At 43.7% G+C, this 13,909-nt stretch overlaps 1 protein-coding gene and 1 long non-coding RNA gene across 2 annotated transcripts in view; both read left to right on the forward strand.

Moving 5' to 3' along the window:
- The window catches only part of LOC124790048, a 731,797-nt gene extending 725,381 nt beyond the window's left edge, over window positions 1-6,416 (forward strand). Inside the window, exon 4 of the long non-coding RNA XR_007016209.1 lies at window positions 6,300-6,416. This is a non-coding gene — a long non-coding RNA (uncharacterized LOC124790048). The remainder of the gene's footprint in view (window positions 1-6,299) is intronic.
- A 127-nt stretch (window positions 6,417-6,543) lies between these two features.
- LOC124789675 (octopamine receptor beta-2R) overlaps window positions 6,544-13,909 on the forward strand; it is a 49,189-nt gene continuing 41,823 nt past the window's right edge. Inside the window, exon 1 of the mRNA XM_047257110.1 lies at window positions 6,544-7,362. Within this exon, the coding sequence (XP_047113066.1) occupies window positions 6,646-7,362 (717 nt within the window). The 5' untranslated portion in view covers window positions 6,544-6,645. The remainder of the gene's footprint in view (window positions 7,363-13,909) is intronic.

The following is a 13,909-nucleotide window of genomic DNA, read 5'->3' on the forward strand; positions in this document are numbered from 1 at the left end:
AGATCGCAGTCAGTTCGCTTCCGCTATCAATTACAATATTGACTGGGATACGCTTTACCATGGCCTTCACAATTGGTTGACTTTGAAAGGGTTTGTTCTGTTCTTCTTCTTCTTGCGTCAACGAACCCTCCACTGAATGATACATGAGTCTTTTTAGGAATTTCCCTTGTGAATTCGAACTTTCTGTAGGATAAGCCTCGACTGCTACTTCTCTCTCTTTTATTTCCTCTTCTCTATTTCTTCCTTCATTTACGCTTTCTTCAACATCCTCTACTTTTTCCTCATCCTCGTCTATCTTCCCCTTCTTCGTCGCTACTTCCACATAATCGCATCTAAATGCTCTAATTATCGCTTGATAACTTCCTTCATTACATACGTTGGGTTGTGTGCCCACTCGTAACTTATTTTCAACTTCTGTCGACTGTGCATTATCCTCATTGAATTCGCCTTCCCTGGTTTCCATCTCAAATAGCTCTGCAATACTCATTACTTCGTCCTTTCCTCCTACATTCGTTGTGCATGCCTCTGGTAATTCATCTTCCTCGTCAGTATTCTCCCAATTAATTTCGTCCCAACACGATATTTTTATTTTCTTGTCTTCGTTTTCATCTGGTCCCTGCGGATTTGTTTCTTCCTTCTTCTGTTCTCGTGATAAGGTATTTACTTCTCTGTTCAAGGTGCTGCAATTGTCCTGGGTCGGTGCGTCATTCTCTTTGGCATGAGCGCTTAGCTGTCAATTCGAACATTTATCGTGGTTTGGTGGTCTAACCTCCACCTCTTCTATCTGTATTCTCCTTTCTTGTTCAGCTTGTTGATAGTGGTTTCTTTGTTGATAATTTGTCGGTCTATTGGTTCTCCAGTACCCGTGCCGGTTGTCGTTCCTGGGTGAATTATAGTTATTACCATATTCTCTTCTAAATCCATAACCGGTTCTTTGTTGAAATCTATTGTCGTTTCTTGGTGCGAAGTTATCACATGGTTCGTAATTATTGTTTGTTCGTACTGTGTCTTGTGGATTCCACTGCTTTTTGCTTTCGTTTTCACGTGCGCTTCGTCTTTTTCTTGCGTCATCTTCCGAAAATATGAACTCTAGTTCCCTTAGAATACCTTTAAATGCTTCGACGTCATTGCCTCCGCGACGTACTTATGATTGCAGGTATTTCAATGGTAGCTTCATCGCGCATAATTTAATCAACTCTCCGTCACTGTATGGTACATCTAAGCATTGATTTCTCTTTGCCATTAATTCGAAAAATTTCACGGGACTCTTCTCTCCTGAATTTTCAAAATATGGGTTCTGTAATAATTCGTACTTCACTCTGTTCTGTGCTTCGCTGGACCAATATCGTGAGAGAAACTTCTCTCTGAAATCTTCGTACGATCGGCATGTCGCTGCAACATTCTGCATGGTTTCTTCGACTGTTCATGACATGTGTGCACATATAAAGTATAATTTGTGTGCTAGCGTCCAGTGTCCTAGGAATCCTACTGGGAATTGATCAATAAAAATTCGTGGATGTAATGAGTTTCCTTCTCGAAAGTGTTGAAATTTTCTGACTGTGTGGAAATGATCGTTGTCGTACTTCGTCATAGTTCCATATGAAATTCGCGATTCTTCGCCACTTTTGTTTCTGATCATTTCTCCCGTCGTTCTTTCCGGTTGTGTTAGATCCATTGGATATTGTCCACTGTAACTTTCGCCTACCCTTGCGTAGTATCGTTGGAGTGGTACGCAATAATTTTCTTCCATCGGTTGTGAACGTGTAGCTGAATGCATTGCACTGTACTCTTCGCGACCTGGCTTTCCATTGTCAGGTACTGGTTTGGTATTTTGTCTGGCTAACCTTAGCGCTTCATTGCACGATCCAGACTGTCTTGAAACATACATTTGTGGTTCCGCATGTGTTTGTGATGCCGTTTGTTCATCAAGAATTTTGAAACGTGTTTGTTGCTGTGCAGGCTGTCTGATTTCACGTATGTTACTTTCCGCCTGTGATTGGAATCGCAAATGCGTAATATCTTCGTTAATTGCTTGTTTTTCCGGTGCTGTTACAGATACGGATGTGGTTGAAGACTCTGTGCTTGTTCGACCCTGTTGACTACGCTCTTCAATGGTTTGCAACAACTCTGTTCGCAATTTCTGAAATTGTCGCTTCGTTTGCGCTTCTATTTTGACTATGCGGTTATCATATCTTTTCTGCGCTGCTTTTGTGATACTTTTGTGTAACACACTGTTTTCAACAACTTCACGCGCTGTACCTGCTGCTTGTCTAGTAATTTCGTTTATCTGTTTCTCTAGTTTCGTGACTTCTCCCTGGGTGTTGTTACGTAATGTTTTGATCTCGTCCTGAATGTCATTACGCAATGTTTGTACGTCCATTTGTACCTTGTCAATGTCTGTTCTCAATGGATTGTGACCTGTTATTAAGTTTCCTATCACTTCTCGAGATTCTTTTGCCTCGTCTTCAATATGACTTAGGTGTAACTGAAATTTTTTGTTTTGTTCATTAATCTCACGCATTTGTCTCGTGGTTTCTGCATACTGAATTTGAATATGGTTCGCTATGTCTTTATTTTGCCTTGTCATGGTTTCCGTAATTTGATGTAATCATTCTGCCAGATTGGTGGGTCCTATTGCGTTTTCTTCCGACGTCCTACGCTCTGTGTTTTCGCCCAAGTGTTGGTTCGCCACCGATTGCATTGAACTGTGCTGTGACACGTTTCTGCTCGCATTCCTTGTACTCTGTGGTAAGAGAGCTCTGATTACTTGTACTATGGGTTCTACGTATTCAAGACGCAAGTTAGAATCCTCATCGACTGTCTCTCTACTTTCCTGCTCCTCTGTCGTATGCTGACTTACGTTTCCTATGGCTTGACGTACATTATCCTCGTTATGGTGCATTATATGTCCTATTTCTCGCGGTACTGCATCGTCTTTTGTACTGCCCTCTATTCTCTGTCCATTTTCATGCTGGGTCTCTACCTCAATTCGGTCAAGGTCTCGATTTGCCATTGCTAATCTTTCCGAATCCCTTATTTTCTGTTTTAAAAGCAGTTCACGCGCCCTACTTCGAGTCAACATGCGCTCATACGATCTTACGCGTTTCATAAACTTTTTGCACACATGAGTTGACACTTACTATACCCAAGACTAACAATCCATTCACTTACTTGTTGGGTCAGAACCAACTTGTCAACGATGTATCCGCCACCTGTGCGCTTGCATTGAGGAGAAAACTTAATTCTAACAATTTTTAAAATTCATATCTTAATTATGCTATTGTCTCTGCTAGAATGTCTCACTATCTATCGCTGCAGCTACTGTTTTCAACTATTTATGCCTTTCAAAAAAAATTTTTTTTTATTACGAGAATTTCTTAACAGGATATTTTTCTGACCTAGTTAGGCATGTGGTCGACCTTCAATCATGGTATTTTACCGTCCTGGCAGGGTCGCCATTTTCTAACATTCTGCGTGGTGTCTGTTGTTCTATATCGTGTCTCCCTACCACTTTCGCGCAACGACGCTCTGAGCGTGTTTTTTAGGGAATTGACTAGTTTGAACCTGGGACCTGTTGCTGGTAAGGAGACGTCAGATAAGTAGTTCTATGTTCTAGGGGACTGATGACCTCAGAAGTTAAGTCCCATAGTGCTTAGAGCCATTTGAACTGTGCCAAGGGAGTTAAAAAGAATGAGGCACCATGGTCGAATAGCTCTTCATCAGCCAAATTTCTGCACTCAGTGTTCAGTGACTTTGAAGCGACGTAAAGAGCGACACTACCGCGCAGTGGATGACTGGAGCCGGCCGAAGTGGCCGTGCGGTTAAAGGCGCTGCAGTCTGGAACCGCAAGACCGCTACGGTTGCAGGTTCGAATCCTACCTCGGGCATGGATGTTTGTGATGTCATTAGGTTAGTTAGGTTTAACTAGTTCTAAGTTCTACGGGACTAATGACCTCAGCAGTTGAGTCCCATAGTGCTTAGAGCCATTTGAACCATTTGGATGACTGGAAAGCAAACACGTATACAAAATTAGGATTAGAAGAAGATAAATAAAATTGTCATGCTAGACCCTGTGGCAGTCCGATGGAAGGGTCTGGATTGTGAAAATGTCTGGAGAAAGTTATTTGCCATCTTATGAAGTGCCAACAGTGAGTTATGGAGGAGTTAGTATTACTATATGGGAGTACTTTTCGAGATGCGCTTAAGAAGACGCTAAATTCGGAAGGACATGAACAGATTTTACACAACTGTGCACCGTATAGAGTAGAGGAACAGTTCGGAAATGATTACTGTTGGTATAAGCATGAAATTATATTCTGTCGTAAAGCATCATCTATGAGGAAATATTCGTGGATAATAACATTCCTGAATTAGAGTGGACTACCCAGATCCCAGGAGAGTCAGTCCTGACAAAACTCTACCATGTGGTGAGCAATGTGTATGAGACCAAAATATCCTCAGACTTCAAGACGAATATAATAATACCAAATCCAAAGAAAGCAGGTGTTGACAGATGTAAAAATTACCGAACTATCAGTTTAATAAGTCACAGCTGCAAAATACTAACGCGAATTCTTTACAGACGAATGGAAAAACTGATAGAAGCCGACCTCGGGGAAGATCTGTTTGGATTCCGTAGAAATGTTGGAACACGTGAGGCAATACTGCCCCTACGACTTATGTTAGAAGAAAGATTAAGGAAAGGCAAACATACGTTTCTAGCGTTTGTAGACTTAGAGACAACTTTTGACAATGTTGACTGGAATACTCTCTTTCATATTCTGACGGTAGCTGGGGTAAAATACGGGGAGCGAATGGCTATTTACAATATGTGCAGAAAGCAGATGGCAGTTATAAGAGTCGAGGGGTATGAAAGGGAAGCAGTGGTTGTGAAGGGAGTGAGACAGGGTTGTAGCCTATCCCCGATGTTATTCAATCTGTATATTGAGCACGCAATAAAGGAAACAAAAGAAAAGTTCGGAGGAGGTATTAAAATCCATGGAGAAGAAATAAAAACTTCGAGGTTCGGCGATGACATTGTAATTCTGCCAAGGACAGCAAAGAACTTGGAAGAGCAGCTGAACGGAATAGACAGTGTATTGAAAGGAGGGTATAAGATGAACATCAACAAAAGCAAAACGAGTCGGGTGATGGTGAGGGAATTAGATTAGGAAGTGAGACACTTAAAGTAGTAAAGAAGTTTTGCTATCTGGGGAGCAAAATAACTGATGATGGTAAAAGTAGAGAGGATACAAACTGTAGACTGGCAACGGCAAGGAAAACGTTTCTGAAGAAGAAAAATTTGATAACATCGAGTATAGATGTGAATGTCAGGAAGTTGTTTCTGAAAGTATTTGTATGGAGTGTAGCCATGTATGGAAGTGAAACGTGGACGATAAATAGTTTGGACAAGAAGAGAATAGAAGTTTCGAAATGTGGTGCTACAGAAGAACGCTGAAGATGAGATTGTTAGATCGCGTAACTAATGAGGATGTATTGAATAGAATTGGGAAGAAGAGGAACTTGTGGCACAACTTGACTAGAAGAAGGGATCGGTTGGTAGGACATGTTCTGAGGCATCAAGGGATCACAAATTTAGCATTGGAGGGCAGCGTAGAGGTTAAAAATCGCAGAGGGAGACCAAGAGATGAATACACTAAGCAGATTCAGAAGGATGTAGGCTGCAGTAGGTACTGGGAGATGAAGAAGCTTGCACAGGATACAGTAGCATGGAGAGTTGGATCAAACCAGTCTCAGGACTGAAGACCACAGCAACAACCTAGATCCCCTGCTTGAAACCAATTGAAAGTTTTTGGGATGAATCAGAATACTGACCTGGCTCCAGACCCCAGCGCCCAGCTTCATTACCTTCTTTGGTTCCCGCCTTCGAGGGAGAATGGACTTCCAATCCTCCACAGATATCCAGACGCCTCATTGAAAGTGTTGTAAGTAGATCTCAAGCCGTCATAAAGACGAAAGATGGAGACACAGCATGTTCGTGTCCGCTAACAGGTGTCTGGATACGTCGAATTAGATAGCGTATAGCGAACAACGGTAGTGCATTAGAAAGAATATTCCGAATGTTCCTGGCTATCTTCCGCGAGGCCAACCGGCAGGAGAAGCAGCTGTACTCGCGCATCGGCAACTCTGTGCTCATGAACCACCATTATAGAAGACGTTTATTACAATTTTGTGAAATGCAGAAACCGCACAAAATTTCGTATTGTTTGTCATATTATTCATGCTCCATACTCTTGCATGTAAAACACTAACATTTTTCATGTGATTTATGATTGCAGGAGTAAAGTGTCGATGCAGACGAGTGAAGGCAGCCGTCGCTAACAGGCGGCGCCGTCCCCCACCCCCACGGTAGCCGCGTCCGAGCAGACCGCGGCTGCCTCGCCGGCGTCTTCGGCGATGGACTACAGCAGCGTGGCGGCGGCGGCGTCTGCCGTGGCGTCGCTGACGGTCACCCTGCCGACGCCCGTCGAGAACCTGACGGCGCCCGCGCCGCTCAGCCCCAACGTGACGGGTGGCGCCGCCGCGGCCGTCTCCGACGTCAACGCCACGGGCGTCTTGGCCGCCTACGAAGCACCAGAGCAGCACTGGTCGTCAGTACTCATCCTGGCGCTCAAGGGCACCGCCATGGCGTGCATCATAGTCGCCGCAATCCTCGGCAACCTCCTGGTCATCGTGAGCGTCATGAGGCACCGCAAACTGCGCATTATCACCAACTACTTCGTCGTGTCGCTCGCGTTCGCCGACCTGCTCGTCGCCATGGTCGTCATGCCGTTCAACATGAGCGTGCAGATCAACGAGCGCTGGCTGTTCGGCTTCTTCATGTGTGACGTGTGGAACTCGCTGGACGTCTACTTCTCCACGGCGTCCATCCTTCACCTGTGCTGTATCAGCGTCGACCGCTACTGGGCCATCGTGAAGCCGCTCAAGTACCCCATCAACATGACGAAGCGCGTCGTCGCTTTCATGCTGGTCGGCACTTGGTTGTCCCCGGCTATCATATCCTTTCTTCCCATTTTCATGGGCTGGTACACGACGTTCGAAAACCAGAGGTTCCGCGAGGAGAACCCCGACCTCTGCGAGTTCAAAGTGAACAAGTGGTACGTGGTTGTGTCGTCGCTGATCTCCTTCTGGATCCCGTGCACCATCATGATCTTCACGTACCTGGCCATCTTCCGCGAGGCCAACCGGCAGGAGAAGCAGCTGCACTCGCGCATCGGCAACGCGATGCTCATGAACCATCACCGCAACAGCCGCGAGTACGCCAACAGCAACGGGGACGTTATGAGCAGCAGCGGCGGCTCCTCCAAGACGCTCACCTTGCACGAGGTCCACCACGGGGACGTAAGTGGCGTGCACACACATTCACACTTCGTGACAGCCTACCCTACCAACAAATTACACACCTCTTTACAGTAATCAAACAGGAGCTTTTGTGTACTCCAAACGTGGAAGATATTGTCAGGGCCAGCTCCAGACATTTTGCCATCTCGTGTGAAAATTTCTAGCTCCATCCTCCCCCCTCCCCCCCCCCCCGGTCCCCCATCCCCCTCTTTCAATTATCTCGGACATACTCAACATATTTTACAAAATCATTAATTCATGACCTCTTATTTTCACCTATCACACTTACTTAAACGTTTTTAAAACCAGGGCCAGGTATGCAGCACCAGTCAGTGAAGCAATATTATGACGTTTACAGCGCAAGTTTTACTTATTATTTATTCATTACAAAGCATGTTTCTCAGCGATACTGCTATACGTGTTCAATATTGCTGTACAGGAATTGTTAAGCAATCACATATTTACCTGTATTTATTTTTTATAAAGCTTTTCGCTTCTGCGGCAACGGCCTTGCCGCAGTGGATGCACCGCTTCCCGTGAGATCACCAAAGTTAAGCGCTGTCGGGCGTGGTCGGCACTTGGATGGGTAACCATCCAGTCCGCCATGCGCTGTTGCCAATTGAGGAGCTACTCGACTGAATAGTAGCGGCTTCGGTCAAGAATACCATCATAACGACCGGGAGAGTGGTGTGCTGATCCCATGCCCCTCCTATCCGCATCCTCCTCTGACACTGTGGTCTGTAGACGAAGTGTTTTTTTTCCCTTCTGTACGGGCTTCCTAGCTGACACAGGTACATTTAAAGTGTTGCGTAGGCGCATAATGGAAATTGAACTGACAACACTGCCACGAGCAAGGTTTGCTATTTTGAAAGCTGCACCCCAGGAGACCATTCCAGTGCTTCATTTGTCATCTGTTTCACTGTTTCGTAGATAAATTTCAGTAAGACACAACAAATTATGAATGATTTGCATTTCTAAATTAGTCTGACATTTCTTTGTCTACGTAAAACATTCATTGTCTTGTTCAGCTCATCTTTTTGGAACCACATTAAAATTTAAGATTTGTCACCACCAAAAACCTGACGCTCTCAGCGTTGGCACGATTCGCCCCACCGCCCCCACCGTGGATACTGTGCAGCAACTTCTGACATTTATAGGATTTATAAGAAAAATTATTTGCGAATGTGAAGCAGTCTCTGTTTTGCACGAATAGTTCTAGAAACATTTGCCGCGGTAATTATTCAAGCTCTCCGCAATAATCACCGTTGCCTTTGTTAGGAGAGCAACAGACTGTCGAAGAATGGATCACACAAATGTAAGTCATGCAGTAGAGCATAGAGATTAAATTGACATCAGAGATGAAATGTCATCCGTAGCGTCATTGTTTCCATCACAATATAGAAAGCGAGCCTGACGATAAAAAATATATTATTTTAAGGCTACTTCTCCAAACACAAATCCTCTCTTAAATACGGGGTCAAACAAAATAGGTGTGGTCCGACTTTTAGAAAACATTCCTCCCACGTAGAGGAGGAAAATAAGTTATGTGGACATTGGTCAAGATACGATTTATTTCCATGTTAGGGCTCATTTTCTACTTTTGTTCACAGTAATCAGAGGAAATACACGAGAAAAGAAGGTACCAGTACAATACGAAGTACTATCCTAAATGGAATGTTCAAAATCATGTACGGGCATTAAGACTCTGTACATCTTAGGTTCTCATTACGGGTTTCGTAGGCAAGAGCTGTGAAATACGCTCGCAGATAAAAGTCTAGCGCCTTTAGGTCCGGAGAGGGAGGAGACCAAGGAATTTGTCAACGTCTACCGATGTATCTCTCACGGAATCTGTTATTTAGAAGCCTACGAACGTTCAATTTGAAATGAGGAGGAGCTCCATCGTGCATGAATAACATGTTTCGCGCGTGTCAACAAAAGCAATGAAATTAGTCACATGTCAGTATTACCTCCATCCACCTGGAACAAAGAACACTGGCGCTGAGCCTACGAATTACAACTTAACTATACATTCTAAGTTAACGCAACCGGCCGGCCGGTGTGGCCGTGCGGTTCTAGGCTCTTCAGTTTGGAACCGCTCGATCGCTACGGTCGCAGGTTCGAATCCTGCCTCGGACATGGATGTGTGTGATGTCCTTAGGTTAGTTAGGTTTAAGTAGTTCTAAGTTCTAGGGGACTGATGACCACAGATGTTAAGTCCCATAGTGCTCAGAGCCATTTGAACCATTTTTTTTAACGCAACCGGGAGTATATTTTGAACATTTCATGTAAGAAATCGTTCGATGTAATGCTGCTACGTTTTTTTCTGTGTGTTTCTTGTGATTCATGTGATTAGGAAAAGAAGTGAAAAATGAGCTCTAACATCTGTTCGCGGGGTTTCCCTTCTTTTACCCCATTAATACCGTGGTTGGTACATTCAAAAGTCAGTAATTTTCCATACTCCATTACTCGAAAAAGCCGCTCCACCTCTTGTGGTAGGCTATGAAAAGCATTAAAAAGAATATATGCAGCATTAAGCTTTGAAAATAATTTCTGGGACAAATCGCCCCAGAATAAAACTGAAAGTAGTTTCCATCACCCGGTTTGGACCGGTGCTCTCGAAGATCTTCATTGGTTGTAAGACAAAATGGCTTAACTGTAAATTTCCGTCCAAATACTCCATACTGGGAATCCATCGCCTTGAGTACCTGATCATCTGGTAGTTGGCTAAAAATCATGGTTCGTCACTCGATCAGTTTGATATAACTCGACAATGAGAAGCAGTAAAATAAGAAAAATAAAGGGTCTGTCCTTTCTCACGGTGCCGAGGGCAGGAGAGTGTTACATATTACTTCTCATGGTAGCAACAAAGATGCTATGACTGACTTTGCATCGTTGGTGTCAATTTGACCTTTATTGATTGGCGACGCCATGTTGTCTTGTGCACTACGACCAGATAACAGGTATACTCTTTTTTCAAGAGACAGCATTGGTCGTATATTTTTTACTATTGCAAAATCGATTTTCTGTCACTGAGTGACCATCTTCAGTGCTAGAAGTTAAAAAATTTTCACATTACGATCAGAGAGTACAACATAGAAAATCACAATTACATCTGCATATGAACATAACGCTTGTTAAACACAAACCTATATTGTATAACTTAAATTGGGATGCACTGTTGTCACTAAGCTTACGGCAATCACATAGACTGAGGTCGCTGTTTACCTGCACTTGTTCAGCAGACCTCGGTGTGACGGGGCTTAACACGCCCTCTATGTGACATGTGTCACGTGAAGACATAGTATTATTGGTTTTGCGAATTATTAACACTAAATAACTCTTGTACGTTTGTGAATGGTGTAGTAATTCAAATTTAAAATCATCGATCTATTTTATGTTTTATAGTTTATAAAAACTATACGCCAATGTATTTTAGATATTCTTCTGCGTCTGCTATGTGTTGTACGTACATTTTAAATTTGAATTACTACACCATTCACAAAAGTACAAGAGTTATTTAGTGTTAATAATTCGCAAAACCAATAATACTATGTCTTCACGTGACACATGTCACATAGAGGGCGTGTTAAGCCCCGTCACACCGAGGTCTGCTGAACAAGTGCAGGTAAACAGCGACCTCAGTCTATGTGATAGCCGTAAGCTTAGTGACAACAGTGCATCCCAATTTAAGTTATACAATATAGGTTTGTGTTTAACAAGTGTTATGTTCATATGCAGATGCAATTGTGATTTTCTATGTTGTACTCTCTGATCGTAATATGAAAATTTTTTAACTTCTAGCACTGAAGATGGTCACTCAGTGGCAGAAAATCGATTTTGCAATAGTAAAAAATATATGAACAATGCTGTCTCTTTTTTCAAATTTGACCTTTGGTCACAGCGGGCAATAACATATTTGCGTGATTCCTTTACTTCTTTTGATAGTCAGGTGATAGTCCGACGAAGACAGTGCTGGTCATGGTCGAATGCTCCGATTTTCATAGAAAAATTACACGAAACACTTCCTGCTTGGATTCTGCCTCGGCTGCTGAACGAACTCAGCAGTTACATATAGTTGATTATTCGTTGACGTAAGCTCATGTCCTACACTGGTTTTTTGCTGATGAAGCATACCTTGCAAATCACAATTTCACCTCATACTTTTTGTATACATACGGAGCAGCGCACCACGTATGAACTTGCGTGACTTTCACTGCTAATGAAATGTCGATGTCTATTATAAACTAGAGTTTATTTGAATTTTATGATTTATTATTTCGGGCTTATATCTGTCTGATGTCCATACTCATCTGTACCAGCTAAAAGTTACGTTTCGGTAAACACATAGCTTAATGAAACATACTTTGTCCGTAAAACACTCTAGCCGAGGTCCAATTTAATGTTCCATTACCTACTGCATAAATCGAAACGCAACTTCAAATCTATGGAGATGAAGCTGGACAGAAGTCTCGACACAGGTCTGGCACAGAAAATTTTAAAGTTACAGTAAACATTACTGGATGGTGTAGTTCAGCTTAGGCTGTACCAAAACTACGTATTCTTTATATATCATGATTGCAGACATTTTGTCATCATCAGTTCAGAAGAATGGACGGATTCATACATCCACATGTTGTTTATATTTTAATGTTCCGTACCATGAAATCATACAAGATAACTTCATATTGTTAAGTGGATACTGTTGCCACACGTAAGTAATTGTATGATTGCCTCCAGACCACCTGATGATGCGAAAAGTCGAAATTCCGGTCGATATTAGCTGATATGCCAAAACATTACGACCACTGCCCAACGGGCGAGGTTGAATGCTTCCTGGCGGTTTTGCGGGCTCGCGACGCCATAAGAAAAGAACATAAGCGAAAGATTGATTATAGCAAAGAAAGGGGCGAAAAATGCGGGAAAACACTGAAATAAGCAGTTTTGACGAAGGGCACAGTGTTGTGGTGCTGCGGCTGGAAATTGGAGTCTCTGAAACTCGTTGAAGGATTGTGAAATGACGAGTAGGCCTTATGGCATTGGAAGACCACATCTCATCATAAAACGTAGGGGTCCTCCCACTGTGTAATCCACGATAGGCAGCGATCAGTAGCAGATCTGACAATAGAGTACAATGTGGCGCAGGTACGAGTGTTCCGGAGCACGCCGCTCAAAGGCCATTATTGTACACGAACATTCACATCACAAGACCACTGTGTATTCCTGTTTTGACGCTACGATATCGACAGTTATGATAGTACCGGGTGATCAAAAAGTCAGTATCAATTTGAAAACTTAATAAACAACGGAATAATGCAGATGGAGAGGTAAAAATTGATACACATGCTTGGAATGATATGGAGTTTTATTAGAAGAAAAAAAAACAAAGTTCACAAAATGTCCGCCTGATGGCGCTGGACAGCAAAACGTCAGTGACTGCGCATGACAATCGTGTATAAAAGGAGCTGTAGTGAGAGAGAGAATCAGATGCGCCAGCACTCGCAGCATGTTGACGCTCTTAGTGAAGCTGTATTATCAGAATGGGGAATGTGCTAGTTCAGCGTTACGATCCTATCGCCATAGGAAGGGGATTCGAACGGGTAAAGGTCCGTCGACAAATGCAGCTGTAGCGAGAATGATTTCGAAGTTCGAAGCCACGGGTTGTTTAGACGATAGACCCTGTAGTGGCCGACCGAGCACAAGGCTTAATGCTGCTGAGAGTGTTCAGGACGAAATGGAGACTGTAGCGGGTTCGTCTATGCACGGGGAAGTCAGCATTCGTGCAGTCGCACGTCGCACCGGCATTCCATACACTATTGTTTGTTTGGCACTAACGCGTACCCTCCGATGCTATCCGTACAAAATCCATCGGCATCATGAACTGTTACCTGGCGATTTAGCGAAAGGGAGGGCATTTGCGGTGCGGGCGTTTCAAAAGATGGTGGAAGATGACGATTGGTTGAGTAACGTGTTGTGGTCCGACGAAGCTCATTGCACGCTCCGAGGGACTGCCAACGCCCACAACTGCAGAATTTGGGGTACCTAAAATCCTAGAACTGTCGTGGAAACTCCATTGCACGACGGGAAAGTCACGGTATGGGCTGGATTTACCACATCTACCGTTATCGGGCCTTTTTTCTTCGAGGAAATGCGTGATTCTGGTTTTGTAACTGCTACCGCGACGGGTGAGAGGTACGCCGATTTCTTATAGAATCGCATCATCCACAGCCTGGCTGATAATCACCTGCTGGAACGTACAATGTTTATGCAGGATGGCGCTCCACCCCATATTGCTAGACGCGTGAAAGATCTCTTGCGCGCGTCATTTGTTGATGATCCTGTGCCCAGCCGCCACTTTCGTCGTGCTTGGCCTCCCAGGTTCCAAGACCTCAGTCCGTGCTATTATTGGCTTTGGGTTTACCTGAAGTCGCAAGTGTATCGTGATCGACCGATATCTCTAGGGATGCTGAAAGGCAACATCCGACGCCAATGCCTCTCCATAATTCCGGACATGCTTTACAGTGCTGTTCACAACATTATTCCTCGACTA

This window comes from Schistocerca piceifrons, chromosome 3 (genome assembly GCF_021461385.2).
Source record: "Schistocerca piceifrons isolate TAMUIC-IGC-003096 chromosome 3, iqSchPice1.1, whole genome shotgun sequence".
Taxonomy (NCBI): Eukaryota; Metazoa; Arthropoda; class Insecta; order Orthoptera; family Acrididae; genus Schistocerca; species Schistocerca piceifrons.